The 23,560-nt window shown below is 37.2% G+C and overlaps 2 protein-coding genes across 5 annotated transcripts; both read left to right on the top strand.

The window, feature by feature from the left end:
• Window positions 1–219: 219 nt before the first annotated feature.
• Window positions 220–4,007, top strand: LOC102801751 (cytochrome P450 2U1-like). The gene is made up of 7 exons (XM_085507344.1): window positions 220–229; window positions 1,401–1,775; window positions 1,904–2,046; window positions 2,287–2,790; window positions 2,936–3,123; window positions 3,402–3,520; window positions 3,808–4,007. Exons 2-7 carry the CDS (start codon window positions 1,427–1,429, stop codon window positions 4,005–4,007), a joined length of 1,503 nt encoding a protein of 500 aa, XP_085363470.1. The 5' UTR covers window positions 220–229; window positions 1,401–1,426.
• A 9,628-nt stretch (window positions 4,008–13,635) lies between these two features.
• Window positions 13,636–21,400, top strand: LOC144358261 (cytochrome P450 2U1-like). 4 transcript variants are annotated; one of them, XM_085506745.1, is made up of 7 exons: window positions 13,636–13,739; window positions 14,977–15,335; window positions 15,480–15,622; window positions 15,863–16,366; window positions 16,520–16,707; window positions 20,720–20,838; window positions 21,113–21,400. In XM_085506745.1, the coding sequence occupies exons 2-7, from the start codon at window positions 14,987–14,989 to the stop codon at window positions 21,295–21,297; spliced, it is 1,488 nt and encodes a 495-aa protein (XP_085362871.1). In that variant the 5' UTR covers window positions 13,636–13,739; window positions 14,977–14,986; the 3' UTR covers window positions 21,298–21,400. The 4 variants fall into 4 exon arrangements, with proteins under 4 accessions (XP_085362871.1, XP_085362870.1, XP_085362869.1 ...); XM_085506744.1 differs by having other exon boundaries at window positions 13,683–13,739; window positions 14,961–15,335; XM_085506743.1 differs by lacking the exon at window positions 13,636–13,739 and having other exon boundaries at window positions 14,654–15,335.
• The last annotated feature ends 2,160 nt before the right edge of the window (window positions 21,401–23,560 follow it).

Genomic DNA, 23,560 nt, shown 5'->3' with positions numbered 1-23,560 from the left:
CGCTTGAAAAACGTCTAAAGGACGATGGTCGTCACGCTACATCAAGTAGGATGCGGGTCGCATGCGACATGTATAACACGTGTTAACAATTTTTGTTATTTATCTGCATCATGATAGCTTGTTGGTATGAGGGCGTCATGCAATAGAGCGCCAACAAACACACAGCGACAAAACTAAACATTGTGTGGACTGCAGTGAGTGATTTCAGCCATCATTAAAGCATTAAAGGGTAGGTTGTTTTTTAGTATTTTCTACATATTCCCTGTTTTACCCATTGAGAGACGAGTTTCCATTGAATTCATTGAGTTTATTCCTGAGTTTAATAATAATAATAATAATAATAATAATAATAATAATAATACTGAATGTTATTTAATGAAATCTGTACATAAATGTTGAATTGTGTTAACTGTATGTATATAAACCAATGGCGGGTTGGTTTTATACTATTTTTATACCACCTTTGCTCACATGACCCATTGCTTTATCTGACCGTTCATTAATGGAACACGACAAAAAAGTGATGCTTGTCGGAAATAACGTCATTATTTGAGTCAGAGTCTGTAAATCACACAAGCGAGAATAGTCGTAGTATGCATTGAATTATTCATGGGCAAATTACAAAGCGGACATTACATATTTGTATGTATATAAATTAGCACATGTTCAGCACTGAATCGTTCCATTTTATTTTTTCAGTTGCCTTACAGCATGGCTAAAATGTATTTGCCTAATATTTTATAATACTATTAACAATGATTCGTTGTATAAATCAGATTGATAATTTAGGTATTCCATATATCTACTGCCGTAGTTTCGTAGGTTTACTTCCCATTTGGTTTCCAACCTGTTAGGAAAAGCGTATCCTGCTACATTTGACACGATTTACTCAACTTATTTTATTGGTAGTATTTGTGATCAATTTCTGGCACACCAGAGTCAAAACAAAATTGTTTGTACAGTGCGTTAAGTTTTATTATAGCGCAAATTTGAAATTATTGCTGTCCCAGTCAACGAAGTGTGGCCAAATCTATATGGCTTTCTTCCTGATAGCACCTGACCCAAAACCAAAATCCACCCCGTGGAGCTATTTGACAGGTCGTATATCATTCCTACTACACACATATATTTTTGAATGGTCATAATCATCATTGAAGTATTAGTTCTAAACTTGTGCCACATAACTGAACAATGATGGTGGAATTAAATTCGCTAGCTATCAACATCGTTTAATCTTCGTTACGTATTTGACTGTATCTTTACAGACTGTTTTGCACGCAGGTCTAACGTTATGGTCTCAGTGCCAACTGATCCGTTATCACTACTGGACAATGATGGTGCAATTAGATTCACCGCCGTTTATCATCATCGTTTAATCTATATTGAGTATATATTTACAGACTATTCCGCATCAAGTTGTACCAAAATGATTTTTGTGCCAACTGATCCGTTATCACTACTGGTGTTGTTGATGACAATGCTCTTAGCATGGATAACCACCCAACACTACCTGGCACCTTGCAAGAACTTCCCACCCGGACCTTGGGGATTACCTATCATTGGCAGCTTTATGTACTTCGGATCTGATGTACACAAAGACATGACGAAACTCTCAAAGAAATATGGTGATGTGTATAGTCTGAAGATGGGATGTCATACAGCCGTTGTTGTAAAGGGAGTGAATGCCATCAAAGAATGTCTGGTAAAAAAAGGAACCGATTTTGCTGATAGACCACATTCTTGGTCAGTTGAACAATATAATCCAAGATATAAAGGTACTATAATAATTTAAAACTAATTAAAACAGCCAACGATTGGGACCACTAATTCTAAAAAAAGGTAGACTAGCGCCAATTATTCTCTATAGTTTCATTTCATGTAATAACTGCCAGTCTATCGCCAGGTATTGCTGATGGACGCTTCAATGATAAATGGCAACGTCGTCGACAATTTGCCCACACAACGCTTAGAGGCTTTGGATTTGGTAAAACCAGCATGGAAAGTAAAATATGTGAGGAAATCTCTTTTTTATTGGATGAATTTAGGGTAAGGATCACTATTAAAATTCGATCGACACAGGCCCCATTCGTTCCATACATCTGTGCAACCAACCAGAATTCCTGTTGCATGCATTAGGGAAGACTTGATCTAATTTGTGAGAAAAGTTTATGTAGCAAAGTCATTGTACATGGGCAGCAAAATTATGGATATATCCTTAGCTAGAACATTGTCTCTGAAATTTCTCGATATTACATGTGAAACCATTATATTATGTTATATTTTAAGGATATTCAAGATAAATCGATCGATACAGGCGCCATCCTTAACAGGAGTGTTTCCAACGTAATTTGCTCGATAATGTTTGGTAAACGATTCAACTATTCGGACCCAAAATTCAGTTTCATTATTGACACTATGGGCAAATGGTTTGAGCTTATGGGCACTATGTATGAACTTGGTTTTCTACCGTTTCGAAGGCCGTTTAATCAATCAAATATAAATAACTACAATACACTTGGTGATGATCTGAGGAAATTCTGCAAGCAGCAAATTGATGAACACCGTGAAGTATTCGACCCAGACAACATAGGTGATTTCATCGATGCATACTTAGCTGAGACAATGAAACAAGACGGCAATAAAGATCTTACATACGACCAGTTAAAATATACATTAGCTGACCTTTTTGCTGCTGGAACTGAAACAACAGCGACAACACTTAAATGGGGGTTACTATTAATGGTTCTTCATCCAGAAATACAGGACAGAGTGTTTAATGAAATTGATCAGGTACGTACTATACAAAATGCATTTGCAAATTAAGCAGGGTGTATCTTTCCTTGAATCGCATAATTGTAAAATAGCCAAATCTGCATCGAACTATTGAAACATTGTGTTGAACGGTGTTTGTAATCCCGGTTTCTCATGATTCCAGGTTGTTGGAGAAAACCGTCTCCCGAGACTTGACGATCGTAAAAACTTGCCTTATACAGAAGCCACGCTTTTGGAAATACAGCGATTTGGTAGTATTGCACCATTCACACTTCCTCATTGTGCGTTGAAAGACACTTCACTTGGAGGATATAATATTCCTAAGGGAACGGAAGTAATTATTTTACTATGGTAGGTTTCATCTATACGTATTCCTTACTTTCGTATCTGCGCGGACATATACAATTGTGTAGTCTGTATAAAAAATAAATCTATCTATATACATGTTTAATTAGATAATGTTAAAACGGTCAATTGGCGAATAAATATATTTATGATGTTTTGTCAACATATTTATACGGTAAAACAGTATAGAACTTTAAGACGTGTTCCGATATTTATAAGAAAATATTCGACATCTGAGAGTTTACTATTCCTAACACCAACGTTATTTTACAATTTTAACTCAGGTCAATTCACAAAGAGCCAACTATTTGGCCAGATCCAGACAAATTTGACCCTATGAGATTTTATGATGAAAAGAACAATGCAGTCAAGAAGTCTGAGAATTTCATGCCATTTTCTGCAGGTATTTAAGTGCATGTTGTTATGTTTACAAATCTTAACTCAGAAACTGTAGCAAATCTATCTCCAAGACACTGATATAAAGCGTATTTCAAACCACATTGAATACAGTTTATAATTATTATTCGATAGTATTTAGCCATAGGGGATTTCAGTTTGATACATGCATACATAGGTATTTGATACTGTTACTTATACCACTGTAACCACTTTACTGAAAACCAGTAACTTGCTTATAATATATTTGTAAGTAATTTCTGTGTGTACCACTCATTGCTTTGCTTCTTATAGGTCGACGTGTCTGTATGGGTGAACAGTTGGCAAAACATGAATTGTTTCTATACTTCTCAGCCATGATAAACCAATTCAAGTTCAGCTTGCCAGTTGGAACCAAGAAACCCAGCACTGATGGTGTTTTAGGGCTAGCATTGGTTCCTGAACCATATCAAGTTGTGATCAGAGAGAGAGAAGCACTTGATGTTTGTGTATAACAATTCAAAATGTCAGAATCTAAAAACCTTGCTTACTATATATGATAGGAGTATACATTAATCAGAGTATCTCTATACTTGTGAGTGTCGTAATGTTGTGGTTTTTATATCATACCCTGTTAGGAAGCGTAAATTCCAAATATAAAACGATTGTGTGATATGAACACGCCCTGCTGTATTTACTTAAAGTTATTCTCGTAATTACTTCATAATGTCTATCTTACTATCTTTATATCTTGTTGATGATACATACAGATCTTTTAAATAGTAACTGACATGAGTCTTCGTGTTAGGTAAATGAGGATATATGTCCATTAATTTGCAGAATAGCTTTCAAATTGATTTGTATGTCACTCTTTATTCATTAAGAGGTCCCGCGTTATATACAAACCGAACGTAAAACAGAACAAACAAAGGTCATAGTGTCGCAGTGACTTCAACGTGGGATTCGACAAACGCAAAACTGTTGGTTATTTCATGCCTAACAAGTTCATAGTATGCATTACGCGAGATCTCGGAGTGAACGGAAAATTATCTATAAAACTATATGTATTATGTGTCTCTGATCAAAATCGTACAGTTAAAACGGAATAATTTGTCATGTGTAGTTTGTAGTGTTAAAGATTTTCTAATCTATGTAAAGGAATTCACGTTTAATCCGTTTATTAATGCTCATTTATAATAATGATCATTGCTTTGTTGCAAATATGGAGGAGATCGGACAAGAAAATATTTAGTGAACATCCATTCCTAAGTTATGTTCCAACTGGCCAACCATGGGCTTCCTTATTATATACATACATAATTATAAGTCCGGTTTATCATTTGTCATTCTTTGAGCCGTTTGTAAGGACGCTAATTTACCAAATGTACGTGATTGTCAATTTTTGGCGGAGTATTAAGAGGTCGTATGATAGTTACTGTCACAATACGAGCACTGGGTGAAATGAACTAATAAATTACTCCCATTGTTAACTACATACATTAGGTAATGGTTCCTTATGTTGATTATTCAAATTATTTGGTAATGCTCATGTAATTGTTTCTATCAATTTGGAATATTATTGACGAATATTATTGCTCGGTTGTTCCTCCCCTCTACTCCATTCAGAAAACATGAGGTGCATGCATCCCCCTCCTACTACTGAACGTTTTAGTCAAACAGCTTCTGCAATCAAGGGAAGTGATACAATGGTCGGTTCGATGGTAAAAAGAACGGATGTCCTACCCGCTGAGGGCTCTCAGAGTATGTATTGTACCGAACGTAAATATTGACAAATAAAAATACATGTGCCCAAATGAACTTCGGGAGTTGTTTAGTGGCTCATTGTAAACTGCCTACAACATGAATAAAAATAAAAATAACAACCCAAACGAGAAAAAAATCTCACCGCCATGTCACCAAAATTTATTTTATCCACTCAACTATGTACAGAGCAATAAAACTACCATTCCAAATGCGATAAAAATATACCGCCAGCAAACCTATATTCACCCGTCGGCCCCTGGCTATTTACACGATTAGTTGACTGCTTCTGAACTGAATAAATTTGTCAGAGTGTGGATACGTGATATAAGTCAAATAGTTGGGCATAATAATTGTGTATTAAAGCATAAATCAATAATTAATTTGTTGATATATTGTTAATTCTACATATCAACACAATTGTACCTTTTATTTTGTTATGATAGCGACTTCACGTTTGCACATACGGTTCACACGCCGTTAGGCTATTTTTTAGAATAAACAACTTGCATGTTTAGGGTTGAGAATTTAAACATATATTACAGGAATTGTATTAATAGATTGTTTACTTATTGTATTTAGTAGTGGCAAATTTGCAAGTCTTTAACCGTGAGGCACATCCCTGGTAATCACGTGTTCGTGCCAACGACTGCAGCGATTGGCTGGTCGCACGGTTACTTTGCCACGCCTTAGAGATTTTACTTATAATATAAAATTTGTAAACTTTGTTAAGAGAGAGAGAGAACGAGAGAACGGTGCAGCGAGGGGTTACCTCGGCTGACTGAATGTGTGAATAAAGCTGGACCACCTGTAATGAACTTATGTGTATTCATTAGGGTCGAATCTGGTACCTCTACGTGTAAGTGACATCAGCCAACCAAGACGAAGTTCCCCGATCCCTGAACACAACGCTTGTGTTCACAAAAATTTCATAAACTAGACATGTCATTTTGGTTAACATGTCAGATTTGTGTATGGACAATCTAGCCTTGTTTGATTCATCCATGTTCCGAATATAGTAGTTCCAGTATCTAAAGCTTTTTTAAACTTGATTTGTTTAAACCAACATGGTTATCATTCACTCATGTAACTAATTTTTAAAATGTATCAGAAAAACGAGTAAATGTCCGCTAGTCACCAACATTGAATTAAATAGCGAAACAAAAAGACGTGCTTCGGCAACCTAGCCTGATTTATGACAATGCCAAATTGGTAAAATTTTCAATGAAAACAGAAATCCATGACTGACATATTAAAACTGGTAAATTGATAGTTATATGATATTTCCTTAAGAATGATCACAGGTAAATCACAAAAACCCCTTCCCTTCATTGTATTAATTCACTGAACATGTTTATGCAACCAAAGCCACTTTTATAACAAATTTATTTATGTTATTGAACATGTTAGTTCAATGAACTTTTGTGAACATCTAAATACAACACATGTAGGCCATGTATTAAGATATGGTGTACTACTTTTATTTGATCGCATAGAAACCGTAGAAAATGATGCAGATAAATCGGAATCGATCTTGCGGAGAGAAAATGTTCGGCTGGACGGAATTGAGGAGATACCGGATGAATCGTTTGACCAATGCAAGGAGCAAGTATTGCGTATTTTGAATATGCATGTGAACAAAAAGCAGTGGGTACCTCGTGATATAGTAAGAGCACATCGAGCACCAGGTAGTAGAACAAATAGTGCGCGTCCTGTTATCGTAAAGTTTCACCACTGGGACGATAAAATGATTGCGTTGGCGGCCAGATCGGAACTTAAGGAGGTTGGTATCGGCATTGGCAACGACCTTACAAAGCGACAACGTAAAACCGTTACGGATTATAAGAAGCAAAGTAAAATTGCTTATTACAAGAGTGGAAAATTGGTTGTAATAGATAAGAAGATAGAAATGAATAGTACAAAGAAAACAACAGAGTTACAAGGTCCAGAAACACGGCTACAGAAACGCACAAAAGAAAACGCCAGGACAAACATAACAAACTAGGGGTGTGGCCTTGGCCCAAACATAGTAAGTTTTCAAACTTGGAATGTTCAAGGTTTGAATAACAAAATTAGTTCTTTAAATTTTAAAAATTTTGATGTAGTATCTTTTATTGAAACATGGGCAGAAAATGATGATCAGTTTGACCAACATTTCCCAGGATTTACATTTTACAGTACATCCCGTAAACGTAACACTACATGTGGTAGATACGCTGGGGGTGTCTGCACTATAGTGCGTAACCATCTATCCAGGTATGTCAAACGCTTAAATTCTGCTTTACATGATTGTATATTTCTTTTGTTTGATAGAAATATTTTTGGGTTAGATAAAGATGTTCTCTTTTGTAGCATTTATTCAGTATTCAGTCATCTATAATAGTCTTTCTTCGTCAAATGGCATAGAACTTTTAGAAAATGAACTTGTGGACATTCTAACTAAATTGAACGATGTTTACATTATAATTACTGGTGACCTGAATGCTCGAACAGGCGAATTACCTGATTATATAATAGATGATGATACGAAATATATGCTTGATTCCGATTTCCTTTATGACAAAGATGATTTTGCGTTAACACGGGTTTCAAAAGACAAAACAGTAAATAGTTTCGGGAGGTCGCTACTTTCCCTGTGTTGTACGTTTAACTTGCATATTATAAATGGCCGCTTAGGCGAGGATGCCAAACACGGGGAATTCACTTGCATCGCCAATTCGGGTGCCAGCGTGGTTGATTATACTATTATGTCCTCTATTTTGTTTACAATATTGTCCACTTTTGCAGTTGGTACGGAATCCGATCACCTTCCCTTGTTTTTTCATTAAATGCCAGTGTACCAAATGTGACTACCACTCAGAATGAAACAAATGAATTAGTTTTAAAACGTTACGTTTGGTCACTGAGTAAAGAACATGTTTTTTCTCACAAACCCAAATCTAGTTTAGTTGACAAAGGTCTTGACAGCTTTATTTCCGACCCTAATTATGACATTTTTAATTTTGTTGATAATCTGAGTAATATCTTTACGAGGACAGCTGATTTGTGTGGAATGGGTCGACGGGCACCCGAAAACGTATCACAGTATCCTAGTCAGCCATCTTGGTTTCACAACGAGTGTAAAGCTTTGAAGTATGGGAAGTATAAATTGTTGAGAAATTTCCGAGTTGATAATAGCTTTGATTCGCTAAATTTGTATAAAGCCGCGAAAAGAAATTTCAAACTTGTGTGTAGAGAGAAAAAACGTGCCTTTTTCTGTGAAAAAAGGATTGAATTGGAATTGGGATTGAAAGATTCAAAAAAGTTCTGGAGCATTTTGCGACGTTTATCGTCCATACCTGTTAGTATTAACTCTATCCAACCTGATGAGTGGTTTGATTATTTTAGTAAATTATTTACTCCCTGTGATTCACCAGGACAGGATGATTTCCCTCCTTCTGACGAGTTTTTAAATTTAATTAACAGTGTTGATATTTCTTTTGGAGTAGAGTCGGAAGCAAACTGCGAGTTTTTAAATAGTCCGATATTGGGTGAAGAAATTATAGTAGCGGTTCGCAAGTTAAAATATGGCAAATCACCCGGACCGGATGGATTACTAGGGGAATTTTTTAAATCGAATATAGATTATCTTTTGCCGTACTTAATTGTGCTATTTAACAGATTATTTGATTAAGTATTTTTCCTCAGCAGTGGTCAAGGGCTATCATTGTACCACTTCACAAAAACGGTTCACTAAACAGACCCGATAATTACAGGGGAATATCTCTACTAAGTATATTTAGCAAAATATTTACGTCTATTTTAAACCGACGTCTCGGGTTCTGGTCGGAGGCCTTCGGAAAAATTGATGAATCACAGGCTGGTTTTCGTGTTGGTTATTCAACTGTTGATAGTATCTTCATTTTACAGTGCGTTATTCAAAAATATCTGTCTAAAAAACGTGGAAAATTTTACTGTGCATTTGTCGATTTTTCCAAGGCCTTCGACACGGTTGAACGCCAACGATTGTGGTATATTCTGCTGAGGGGTGGTGTTACAGGTAAAATGTTCAAAATGCTTTATGCTATGTACAAAGATGTCAAGTCGTGCGTGCGCACATCTATTACTAGTTGTACTGAGTATTTTAACTGCCCAACCGGTGTGCGTCAGGGTTGTATGCTTAGTCCCTTTTTGTTTTCCTTTTTTATAAATGAATTGGCACACGAGATACATTCTGGGGTTCAGAGGGGCATACAACTTTCACCGGATTTGGTTGAAATTATGTGCTTGCTTTTTGCAGATGATGTCGCTTTATTCTCTGACACTGTCATTGGCTTACAGCGACACTTTAACACATTGAGTTCTTATTGTAATAAGTGGAAACTAATTGTAAATTTATCTAAAACTAAAGTGATTGTATTCAAAGCTGGGGGTAAACTTTCAAACAATGAGGAATGGACTTACGATGGGGAACAAATCGAAGTGGTGCCATATTATAAATATTTAGGTGTTATTTTTTCAAACCGACTTTCTTGGTCTGAAGCCAACAAAAATATTATCACAACAGGCAAAGAAGGCATTTTTCAATATTACCAGGGTTACAAAAATTACTGGTATGTTATCCTTTGATGTATTTTTTAAAATGTTTGACACTATGGTGTTACCAATATTAACTTATGGTTCCGAGGTATGGGGCTTTGAAAATCATTTATGTTTGGAACGTGTACAATCTCTAGCCTGTCGTTATTTTTTGGGTATCTCCTGCAATGCTCCAAATGTTGCAGTATTGGGTGAGTGTGGCAGATTTCCTATTTATTTTCACACGGCATTAAAATGCATTAGGTATTGGACAAAATTATTAAAAATGCCAGAAACCCGTTACCCAAAGAAATGCTACCTTATGTTATATAATATTGAAAAATCCAATCTTAGATCCAGGTTAACCTGGGTTAGTCATGTCAAAAATATATTATTTTTATGTAATTTAGATGATGTTTGGGAATCACAAACTGTCAATAACGTAAATGTGTTTTTGCGCATTTTTAAGAAAAAAATGAAACAAGTTTTATATACTGATTGGTTCAGCCAGGTATGTACTTTAGAGAAACTGACATTTTATAGGGAATTTAAATTTTCATTGGAACCTGAAAAGTATTTATTTTGTGTGAAAGTGCATTCTCATGTTCAAATGTTAGCTCGACTCCGCTGTTCATGCCACTATCTTCGTATTGAGACAGATAGAAAAAATAATGTAGATAGGAGTGAACGCATTTGCTTGCTTTGTAACAGTAACAACATTGAAAATGAATACCATTTTTACTTATTTGTTCCTTTTTTGTTAATTTAAGAATAAAGTATATTCCTGCTAACTTTTTAAATCCCCCAACAGTCAGTAAATATTACAAATTAATGGGTACAAAAAATACAGATCTTCTTCAAAGACTGAGAGCCTTTACTTTTCACGCAATGAAATTGCAAAAAGAGCTACAAGTATTGTCAATTGTTTAAAAATTGTAATTTTATTTTTAAATATAAATAATGTATGTAGATATTATGGGCCGATGGCCTTCTATTATAAATAAAGACCATAAATATATATATAATAATAATAAAGTATTGTTAGTTTCTGCAGTTTGTTGTTGATACTAACATTATTTTAAGTACATACCAGTAGATGATATTACACAAACTTTAAGTCCCTCTGAACAGTACAGTTTATTTCAAACCCCCCTCTCAACTGAAATAAATATCAGGTACCCCCTGATCTCTTCAGACCCCATAAGTATTTTTAATGTAGGCGGCCTTCAAAGTTCATGCGGGTTTGTGATTTGTAGTCATATTCGGGATATTATAACGCTCGATTGTGATTTCGATCACGCTGATTACCCATCAGTATAAATTGTATACAAGTATATTTCACCTAAACCGCCAACCGTTCAGTTTTGAGAAAGAGAATAACGCCTTTAAATAGAAGTCGTAATATATATTTTTTAATTTAAAACTACCAGAAAGCTCCTATAGTCGAAATCTCGTTATTGATGCATTTACTGTTATTTACATGTGAAGTGTTTTTTTAGAATATTGTGGTCTTATTCTTACACCACGATCGCGGAATACCTGACATGTTAAATCATTTTTTTATTTGTCAAAATAGCCGACGAAATTTTCCGAAACAAATTATTAATATATATCGTCTGAAATAGCAATATTATATAACATTCTACACATATCGACAATGCCATGATATAATTAGGCCACAGCGACTAAATAGATTTCGTTACTTTGATTCAATTTATTATACATATCCAATAACCATGTCAACATATAACGCATTGTCACTGTTTATTAATCACAGGAATTAATATGACGTCTAAGACGCATTACGTTATCTCAGTGGCTTGTGTATTTGAACATGAAAGGGTCATTTTTCAATGATCTTGTTAGTCTTTCAGGGTTTAAACGTGGAACTTATCAATCGGAATGTCAATTGTGAATGTATGCACACTCATCCAGAGGTCAGCGTGGCATTATATTGTTATAAGTTCGTGACCTCTTTGACTCACTGCAATACTGGTGTTACATTCAAATTTACTTACACTTTTTGCACTTAAAGAGCAGATTTTCCCACATAACTCAAAGTAAAAATTAAAAATTTTGAATAATATTGATTATATTTATTTTGTTTCAAATACCAGGTGTTATTTCTAAAAACAGATCGATCCACTTATGGAGTATTATACGTTTTGGTCTGTTAAAATAGGGTGACAACCTCGCAATTTGAACAATCAAATCTTTGTAAGAGAAATATATTTGAAGCATAGATGTATATCAAGCAGAGTTGAATCTACAACATGCACAATAGTCCTCACATACATACCGTCTATAAAGACGTAGCTCGTGTTATTGAGGTCGAAGATATAACTGTGATACAACTGAAATGGGAATATCTATTTATTTAGCTTTGTTGTCATTGAAGATCGGAGCTAAAAAAGGTGATTGCTGCCGCGGATGCATTCATTCTTCGTCTGCACCTACATCCACTTTTGCTAAAAAATGGAAATAAAGAAATGTTTAGTAGACCTACGTGAGTTTTGTAACATTTGCAATCGGCCATGGCAACAACCATATAAACTGCCATGTTCGTAATATGGCAACTAACTATTAACTAATATCTCATCGTACACAATGTTATCAACTTTGTTGAAAGAAAAACTACTAAGTGGAGTTATTGCGTTTGTTTGTGCATAATGTGACGGTTTAGAACTGCAGTAATGTGTACCTAGACACATTAACACTCATCATTTCATGATTTAGTGTGTCGTAGATCTAGTATAAACAATTATATCACTTGGTGGTGAAAACTTATTCGCGATGGCCATACTGTTCTGTGTGTCAAATGCATGTTGATTTATATATATATGTGTTCATATTATAAATGGTTACAAAGTGATGTAATTGATTTTGTTGATTCCATATTATATCAGTCATTGGCAGTTTTATTTATTTATTTATCTGACATGATGAAACTATAAATATAGTGATGGGTTCTCAAATATGTGTTGTCAATGAAGTGAATGCAATACATATGCCTAGTGAAGAGGAAAATGATTTTGCTGACAGACCAATAGTCTATCAACTTAAATAATGATGTGTTCAGTGAGTTCCATATTAAAATCAGCTGGATATAATGGTTTAGTGCATTGTGGACATGGTTATATACATTGACAATTTTCATTATAATATTATAAAGTTAGACGGGAAAAAGGCGACATATGTTCATGTTTTTGCTAATAATACATAAATCTCATTGTTCATATAACTAGATTAAATCATTATTAACAATAAATTCCATTGTCGCATTTTTAGTTAAGCTACAATATATTCGCTCGTACAGTGAAAATAAAGTATGATTCGTATGTTCAAGAAAAGATTTATCAGAAGAAACTTATGTTTAATATTTATCTGTTTATCTTTTTTAATTATCGTATTTGCTTTGTGACAGTTGTCACAAATTTGATATTGATACGCGATGTAAAGTATAAATCCTGGTTCACATCTAGTATTTCAGTGGGACTCGTCCTCCATCAAGTTACTTTAGAAACAATATCCTGTATTTACAGCATGTGGTCGAGCTCCACAGTAACTGACAAAAATTGCGATAATTATCTAGTTCAAACCACACTTGGGAATATTATATTGATTATTATAGCGTACATTGGAATAAATCTGTTTAAATGATGGATGTAGTCATGACAGCTGAGTCTAAATATGAATTTACTAAAAATAAGCGCTTTGCAAACGTCTAAAAGACGATGGTCGTCACGCTACATCAAGTTCGATACGGGTCCCATGCGACATGTGTAACACGTGTTAAAAATTTATCTGCATCACGATAGCTTGTTGGTATGAGGGCGTCATGCAAGAGAGCGCCAAAACACATAGTGGCACAAACTAAACATTGTGTGGACTGCAGTGAGTGATTTCAGCCATCATTAAAGCATTAAAGGGTAGGTTGATTTTTAGTATTTTCTACATATTCCCTGTTTTACCCATTGAGAGACGAGTTTCCATTGAATTCATTGAGTTTATTCCTGAAAAATGTAATATGTGGCATTTGATCTCTCTGGACAACAGAGAGCCATTGTCACGAACCAGTGTAACACTATTAGCAAATTTAAAAAAATCTAAAAATGGCAAAAATCTGCAGTGTCGAATATGTAGATTACAACAATATTTTAACCTATGTAATTATGTAAATTGAAATAATGATTCTCAATTAATAATAATAATAATAATAATACTGATGTTATTTAATGAAATCTGTACATAAATGTTGAATTGTGTTAACTGTATGTATATATAAACCAATGGCAGGTTGGTTTTATACTATTTTTATACCACCTTTGGTCACATGACCCATTGCTTTATCTGCACGTTCAATAATGGAACACAACGAAAAAGTGATGGTTGACGAATATAACGTCATTATTTAAGCCAGTAAATCACACAAGCGAAAAGGTATTAGAATAGTCGTAGTATGCATTGAATTATTCACAGGCAAATTACAAAGCGGACATTACATATCTGTATTTAAATAAAATAGCATACGTTCATCACTGAATCGTTCCATTGTATTTTTCAGTTGCCTTACAGCATGGCTAAAATGTATTTGCATGATATTTTATAGTACTATTAACAATGATTCGTTGTATAAATCAGATTGATAATTAAGGTATTCAATATAATTTAGGTATTCCATATATCTACTTCTGTTGTTCCGTAAGTTTACTTTACATTTGGTTTCCAACCTGTTAGGAAAAGCGTGTCCTGCTACATTTGACACGATTTACTCAACTTATTTTATTTGTAATATTTGTGATCAATTTCTGGCACACCTTTCTGGCACACCAGAGTCAAAACAAAATTGTTTGTACAGTGCGTTAAGTTTTATTATAGCGTAAAGTGGACATTATTGCTGTCCCAGTCAACGAAGTGCGGCCAAATTTATATGACTTTCTCCCTGATGGCCCGAAAGCAAAATCAACCCCGTGGAGCTATTTGACAGGTCGTATATCATTCCTACTATACACATATATTTTTGAATGGTCATAACCATCGTTGAAGTATTAGTTCTAAACTTGTGCCACATAACTGAACAATGATGGTGCCATTAAATTAGCTGTCATCATCGATTAATCTCCGTTACGTATTTGAATATATGTTTACAGACTGTTTTTCATGCAGTTGTAACGTTATGGTGTCTGTGCCAACTGATCCGTTATCACTACTGGTGTTGTTGATGATAATGTTGTTAGCATGGATAACCACCCAACACTACCTGGTACCTTGTAAGAACTTCCCACCCGGACCTTGGGGCTTACCTATTATTGGCAGCTTTATGTACTTCGGATCTGATATACACAAAGACATGATGAAACTCTCAAAGAAATATGGTAATGTTTATAGTCTGAAGATGGGCTCTCATACAGCCGTTGTTGTAAATGGAGTGAATGCCATCAAAGAATGTCTGGTAAAAAAAGGAACCGATTTTGCTGATAGACCACATTCTTGGACAGTTGAACAATATAATCCAAGATATGAAGGTACTAATCAAATAAAACTGTATTCAATAAAATAATAAACTAATTAAAACAACCAACGATTGAGACCACTAATTCTAAAAAAAAGTAGATTAGCGCCATTTATTCTCTATAGTTTCATTTCATGTAATAACCGTCTATCGCCAGGTATTGCTAGTGGACGCTTCGATGAGAAATGGGAACGTCGTCGACAATTTGCCCACACAACGCTTAGAGGCTTTGGATTTGGTAAAACCAGCATGGAGAGTAAAATATGTGAAGAAATCTCGTTCTTGTTGGATGAATTTAGGGTAAGGATCACTATTAAAATTCGATCGACACAGGCCCCATTCGCTCCATACATCTGTGCAACCAATCAGAACTCGTGTTACATGCATTAGCTAAGACTTGATCTAATTTGTGAGAAAAGTTTATGTAGCAAAGTCATTGTACATGGGCAGCAAAATTATGGATATATCCTTAGCTAGAACATCGTCTGTGAAATTGCTCGATAATACATGTGAAACCATTATATTATGTTATATTTTAAGGATATTCAGGATAAATCTATCGATACAAGCGCCATCCTTAACAGAAGTGTTTCCAACGTAATTTGCTCGATAACGTTTGGTAAACGATTCCACTATTCGGACCCAAAATTCAGTTTCATTATTGACACTATGGGCAAATGGTCTGAGCTTATGGGCACTATGTATGAACTTGATTTTCTACCGTTTCGAAGGCCATTTAATCAATCAAATATACATAACTACAATACACTTGGTGATGATCTGAGGAAATTCTGCAAGCAGCAAATTGATGAACACCGTGAAGTATTCGACCCAGACAACATAGGTGATTTCATCGATGCATGCTTAGCTGAGACAATGAAACAAGACGGCAATAAAGATCTTACAGACGACCAGTTAAAACACACATTAGCTGATCTTTTTGCTGCTGGAACTGAAACAACAGCGACAACACTTAAATGGGGGTTACTATTAATGGTTCTTCATCCAGAAATACAGGACAGAGTGTTTAATGAAATTGATCAGGTACGTACTATACAACATGCATGTGCAAATTAAGCAGGGTGTATCTTAAATCGCATAATTGTGAAATAGCCACATCTGATTCAAACTATTGAGTGTCCTTATGTTGAACGTTGTTTGTAATCCCGACCACTATTCGGTTTCTCATGATTCCAGGCTGTTGGTGCAAACCGTCTCCCGAGACTTGACGATCGTAAAAACTTGTCTTATACTGAAGCCACGCTTTTGGAAATACAGCGATTTGGTAGTATTGCACCATTATCACTACCTCATTGTGCGTTGAAAGACACTTCACTTGGTGGATATACTATTCCCAAGGGGACGGAACTAATTATTTTACTATGGTAGGTTTCATCTATATGTATTCCTCTGAACTTCCGTAGCTGTACGGACATATACAATTGTGTAGTCTGTATAAATAAATAAATCTATATACATGTTTAGTTAGATAATATTAAAACGGTCGATTAGCGAATAAATATATTCTTGATTTTTTATCAACATTGCCAGCACAAACAATCCGGTCCGTTAAGGACACCACCCAATACCCGTGATTGTGGGTCCTTTTTTTTACCCTTCATAAACTGGGTCATATGGACCTTTCGATAAATAACCAGATGCAGACTATAACGGCACTCGCATGTAATGAAAACACAATATTGATAAAATTACCACGTACAATAAATAATTATCTCCAAACAATACAATCGATAATAATAACAATTAATATTACTACAGCCTCTGGAATTCCCTACACTAATACGAATGTGTGTATGAGTTACCGGCAGCAAATGTCATGGTCTTTCTAGTCAGCCTTTTGTGGTATCAAGATGAAATCAGTGATTTCCTTGTCTTCGCTCAGCACGATAATTCACTACGTTTAATTACCCACCATAGACACCGGTCAGTCAAAATGACTATTTTGAACTGTAGGCATTAATCAGCGATTCTGCAAATGACGGAGAGATACAATATAGGTCAGGGGAAGCCCCATGACCCTAAGATTTTTTCCTTACGTCACAAACCACGTGACCGAGGTAATGTGGCTACGCCACCTCACCTTGACATTCACTGTTTTCTTTTCTCCACAGCAATGGGGATGAAGTCTAGGCTGCCTTTTTCTGTCCAGGTTTCTGGCTTGAGTTGCTACCTTATTTTTTACCACCGTGTCGGTTTTCCCCTTTTTGTGTATAATTTTTTACAAGAATTTAAAACGCGGCGACACAGGTTAACCACGTTGTAAGTTTTTTTCTGCGTATTTTCCAACTATATTTCACTTCCCTCATGCATGTCGTGTTCATTTTATGCAGTTTTGTCTCCTCGTTTTTCGAGGCGACTGTGCAGTGGTTATAATCAGAATTTACCAGCATAGAACCCGCATTTGAAATGCTATTTTTGCCATGACTGCATGCAGCGTTCAGGATTTTTGCCTTGAAGGCGTGTGTTTTTCACTGGAGTTCTGAAGCCTGGGATGTTTTCCAGAGCCATGAAAAATCGTCCCTGGCAGGCTGGGTAGATCAGATGCAGTCGGAGTGAGCTGTCTCCACTGCGGCCCTTCGGCCGACAAGCAGGAAGAAACACAAAAGCATTGCTCGCATTCAAAACATGTTTCTTCCGGTGAACCTCCCGTTCTCAGCTGTGACTCGTTCACTGATTTGGGTGAGGCAAAGGCTCAGGCTAGTTGCACTGGGTCGCTTCTGGAACCTCCGGCACTGAATATCAATGGGAATACTGGCAGCCAAGCCTCCGATTTTGGGGCAGGACTTTCGGGTCAGGAGATGCTGTCTTAGACGCGTGAGTTTTTGTCTTGCGAACTGAGTCAGGGAGTACGTCACCACCTCAGTTACACAGACTGGACATCTTCCACCCTCTTTGATGGGGAGATGGCGGGTGCAGTCTCAGAGCTTCAGAGTGCAACAAACCAGATGGTTCAGATCAAATCTGCTAGCCAGTTTGTCACTGACAAGGGTAAACAGAGGGCGCCCCAAGCACAGAAAACACAACGCCCTAAGGCAACATCCGCTAGCCAGAGTCAGCCAGGAGGCAAGGGCTCATACCCTTCGGCGTGAGGGAAGAGTAATGGTGCACCCCCAGAGAAGAAGGAACCAGGTGGTGGCTCATCATCCTTGATGGGCGATCGTCCATTCCAGCAGCGAGGGAAGCATGTTTTACACTTACCTCTGCAACAGGGGGCATGTGTTCGGCGAATAGCCAGGTCACAACTTAGTGACTACTGCAGGCCTTGGGGAAATCCACCTCTTTGGAGAAGAGAGCACCCACACCTCGCAACTGCTGAACCCATGGACACATATCCCTGTCGCACACAGATTTCGCCGGTGTAGTCCAGTTCGGAGGCAGCGGGTGACTGATCCCTGGATTTTACAGGTGGTGACATATGGTTACAGGATCCCGCTGAATTATCCATCTCCCCGGTCAGTGTCTCCCCCATTGAGGGCACTGTCAGGGGACTCTCGCAAGGTGGAGGCAATCAGACAGGAAGTAGACTGTTTGCTGGAAAAGGGCGCCATACACAAGGTAGATCAGCCGGCATTGAGTGAAGGCTTCTACTCAAATGTGTTTGTAGTTCCAAATCTACAGGTGGTGGGCATCCAGTTCTGGACCTATGCAGACTGAATCAGTATGTGCTCCTCGATCGGTTCTGCATGGAGACGCCATTCAGCATTCTCTCCATCCACCATTTCAACTGGCTAGCCTCACTAGAGTTGAGCGGGGCCTACCTGCACATATCAATGTACCCGGCGAGTTGCCATCTCCTTCGAGTTGGCCAGTTGGGCCATGTATTTTAATCTCGGGTGCCCCCTTCAGGTTATGCACAGCCCGCTTCGTTTCACCAGAATGGATGGAACAGGTGGTGCTGCTGCTTCACCAAACGTCGGTACACATCAATCCGTACCTAGACGACTGGTTATTACATAACTCAAACAAGCGATTATTAGCCAAGCAAGTAAGGCTTACACAGAATTGACTTCACCAGTTGGGCTCTTTAGTAAATCAGACAAGTTCCATTCCTACCCAATGCAACAGTTGGTGCTCCTGGGCATTGAGTTTGACACATAGGTAGGCTTGGTATGTCTATTTCAAGCATGTTGCTTGGTGCTAAGCAGCCTAGCCGAACAGCTGGTCAGCATTCCCTCAGTGTCCCTGCAAGAACTAATGCGGCTCAAAGGGTACAATGCTTATTGCTTCAACACCGAGCTCACCTACGGGAACTAGACAGGTGGGTATTGATCTCGGACCAAGCGAAGGAAGCCCTGCCCTGGTTGTCGTCACTTGCCAGCATCGGACAGGAGGTCCCCTTGGACCCACTCACCACAGCTATGACTCTGGTAACAGATGCCTCCCTTGGGTTGGGAGCGCATCAATTGGACGATCAAGACCAATGTATATGGCCCCTGCATTAGTTTTGGGACTGCCATATCAACTGGCTCGAACTGAAAGCAGTGCACTTAGCACTACCACACTTTCTACCTGTAGTTTGAGACCACAGAGTTCTGCTCCACACAGACAACACAGCGATGGTCTCCTACAAGGAGGGGGACGCGTTCCCCATCAGTGTCAGTCCTAGCTGTGTTGTCAGTCCCAGCTGTTTTCAGCTGTGGAGCTCCCAACATACATAACACTGCTGACTCAGGGACGCCTTATCGACCCCGTAGACCCACATTTTGACTGACCGGAGTCTATGGTGGGTATGAACTATGTGAATAGGTGGGTTCGAAGAACCCACTGCCTAATTTCGTGGCTTGGCATATTCACATCACTATTAGTGGCTTCCGTTATCGGCCTAGTAGAGCTCTTTTGATCAGTCTTCATGCAGCATGGCCCGACTCTCAGAGATAGACCATTACCACAACCTGCTCACACCTCGGTCGCCAATTACACTGGGGGTTCTACAGGAGGAGTGCAGGAGTAGGGACAAAGGTTATTTCAATCCTTTGTTCCAGTAGTCAGGTCAGTGACCTCATCATCTAGTTTCCTATACAATTTGGCAATGATTCGCAATGTCATTCTGCCAAGGCAGTGATACGGTTTGGTAGTAATTCTTACGTTTTTGTAAATACGTCGTTTTTCATAAACACACGTTTATAAACTACAATGTTTTGCCAGGAGCATACCTAGGTTGCATCGTGATGTCCTGACTGCAAAGTGTACGAATTGCACAAAAATCTTCCTACCTGGCTGTTTTAAATACACATGTACAATCTAGAGGCTATACATGTATAGATAAACAGATAAACTGTGACATTCATATTTATGCGTATTTAAACAGTATAGAATTTTAAAATATTCGACATCTGAGAGTTTTCTATTCCTAACAGAAACGTTATTTTATTGCAGGTCAATTCACAAAGAGCCAACTATTTGGCCAGATCCAGACAAATTTGACCCTATGAGGTTTTATGATGAGAAGAACAATGCAGTCAAGAAGTCTGAGAATTTCATGCCATTTTCAGCAGGTAAGTGCATGTTGTTATGTTTACAAATCAGTAGCCTATCTTAACTCAGAAACAGTAGCAAAGCTAACTCCACGACACTGATACAAAGCGGATTTCAAACATGTCCGCGCCACATTGATACATTTTATAATAATTGTTTGATAGTGTTTAGCCACAGGGGATTTCTATTCGACACATGCATACAAAAGTATTTGATACTGTTACATATACCACTGTTACCACTTTACTGAAAACCAACAATTTGCTTAAAGTATCATTGTTTTGTTCGTTACAGGTCGACGTGTCTGTATGGGTGAACAGTTGGCAAAACATGAATTGTTTCTATACTTCTCAGCCATGATAAACCAATTCAAGTTCAGCTTACCAGTCGGAGCCAAGAAACCTAGCACTGATGGTGTTTTAGGGCTAACATTGGTTCCTGAACCATATCAAGTTGTGATCAGAGAGAGAAACGCTTGATGTTTGTGTATAACATGTGCATACCTTTTGTTCCTTGTGAATCAATGCAACATGTCTGAATATAAAAACCTTGCTTACTATATATGATAGTAATATACATCAATCAGCGTATTTCTTTTATATCCTACCCAATTTGGAAGGAAAAGTAAAACAGAACAAAAAAGGCCATAGCGTCGCAGTGACTTCAACGTGGGTTTCGCCAAAAGCAAAATTGTTCTTTATTTCACGCCGAACAAGTTTAAAGTAAAATCATTCGATTTTTTGCGGCAGATGTTCAATCCTCGTCGTTCGTGCATTGCGCGAGATCTCGGAGTGAACGGACAATTATCTATAAAACTGTGTGTATTATATGTCTCTGATCAAAATCGTACAGTTAAAACGGAATAACTAGTCATGTGTTGTTTGTAGTGTTAAATATTTTCTAATCCATGTGAAGGGATCAACGTTTAATCCGTTTATGAATGCTCATCCATGATAATAATCACTGCATTGTTCAATTGCAAATATGGAGGAGATCGAAAAAAAAACTATTTAGTGAACTTCCATTCGTGAGTTATGTTCCAACTGGACAGCCACGGGCTTCCTTATTATGTACATACATAATTATCAAGAACCACTAAGTCTGGTTCATCATTTGCCATTCTTTGAGCCGTTTTTGAGGACGCTAAACGTGGTTGTCATTTTTTGGAGGAGTATCTAGAGGTCGTATAATAGTCACTGTCGAGCACTGGTCGAGCACAATACGAGCACTGAGTGAAATGAAATAATAGATTACTCCGATTATTAATCTTATACATTATGTAATGATTTCTTAAGTTGATAAATGTAGGATTATATACGTTAATATGTGTGATGCTCATCACAACTGGGTCACATTGAGGTGGACATCCAACATTAGTAGTAAAAAAACACTAAATATGTTGCATTAATTTGATTGAATGTTTGTGATCGGCGACTTTCTGAGTCTTGCTTCTATGTTGCTTCTATGATTCCTCCCTCAACTCTATTCACAAAATGCCTTCCCACTATGTAATTAAAAATCTCTCTTTGGCAATCTAAACGTGCAAAAATCGCACCGCCCTCCCACCAACATTTATTTTATCCACTGAACTATGTACAGAGAAATTATTATGAAATCATAATTAAAAATCAATTAAATTAAATTTTGGGGAAAAAATGTGGCAACAAAGATGTGTTTTGACAATATATAGAACAATTCTATTTATTAGTTCTACACATATTGAGTAAGTGCATTTGGTTGAATAAAGTGCTACTTAAATAGTTATTGGCCAGACATCTAAACAAAAGTCAACTCTTGGGGGCGCTATTCACATCGGATCCTTGTTACCAAACGCTTCAGCGTGGTATTAAGAGTTTGTTTTCAGGGGTGGGTGATACCAAGGTGGGAAATGGATGCACATATGGGGCTAATTCCTTGAATTGCAATATAGAGGGTTCAGGCTGAAATACAATATATAGTGTTTTCATGTTTCGTCTGATATTTCTGTGGTATTCTGCTGCTGTAAGTAATGCACGATTTGTTCCGAAATTCAGTATATTGTGTGTATTCCAGGGTTATTCGTTTTTTGCTGAAAACACCCCTATTTTTTAGTGGCAGAGTCGAATAGTCTCACTCCCACTGGGAAATCTGCATTGTTGCTTGAATGTGAGTTAATTAAAAACATTTTCCAGACCGGCGAAAGAGTATGCAACAGCCAATTTTAACAGCCTGTCACGTGATTTTAGTCTGAATGTCAACATGAAAAGAGGCTAGTCCATTTTACGCAGGAGTAATTGGGAGTAGAATATGTGAGGGATAGTATCAACAGAGATGTGTATAGTGAAAAGTAATATCTATCCTTCATTTGCATCTCTGAGCATTTCTGTTTTAGTATATTGGTTTGAAAATGTTGAACTTGCATGATTTGCAATGTGTTTTTTTAATGGGACTCCCCTATTGATCGAATCCCGGGTCTGAACGAGAACGGCACACCACGTGATTCGTTTGAATACAATGCTGATGGCAAACATGCCGTGTTACTGCGCTACTCCACTGACGGGATGACTTACTAGTACTGCATGCTACAACTTCGCTTGTGATGTTGCCTGTTAGCCATGGATTACATGAGTCTTGATTACCAGTCAAATGTTGTAACTTCCTGGTACTTCGTACTATGATAAAAATCAGTCAACATACATCAAGTTCTCTCAATCGTAGTATTCCATGTGATGTACACCTAATATGCCAAAAATGTTGCTGAAC

Source organism: Saccoglossus kowalevskii, chromosome 13 (genome assembly GCF_978046115.1).
Source record: "Saccoglossus kowalevskii chromosome 13, keSacKowa6.1, whole genome shotgun sequence".
NCBI lineage: Eukaryota > Metazoa > Hemichordata > Enteropneusta > Harrimaniidae > Saccoglossus > Saccoglossus kowalevskii.
This window is presented reverse-complemented; position numbering and strand designations above follow the sequence as displayed.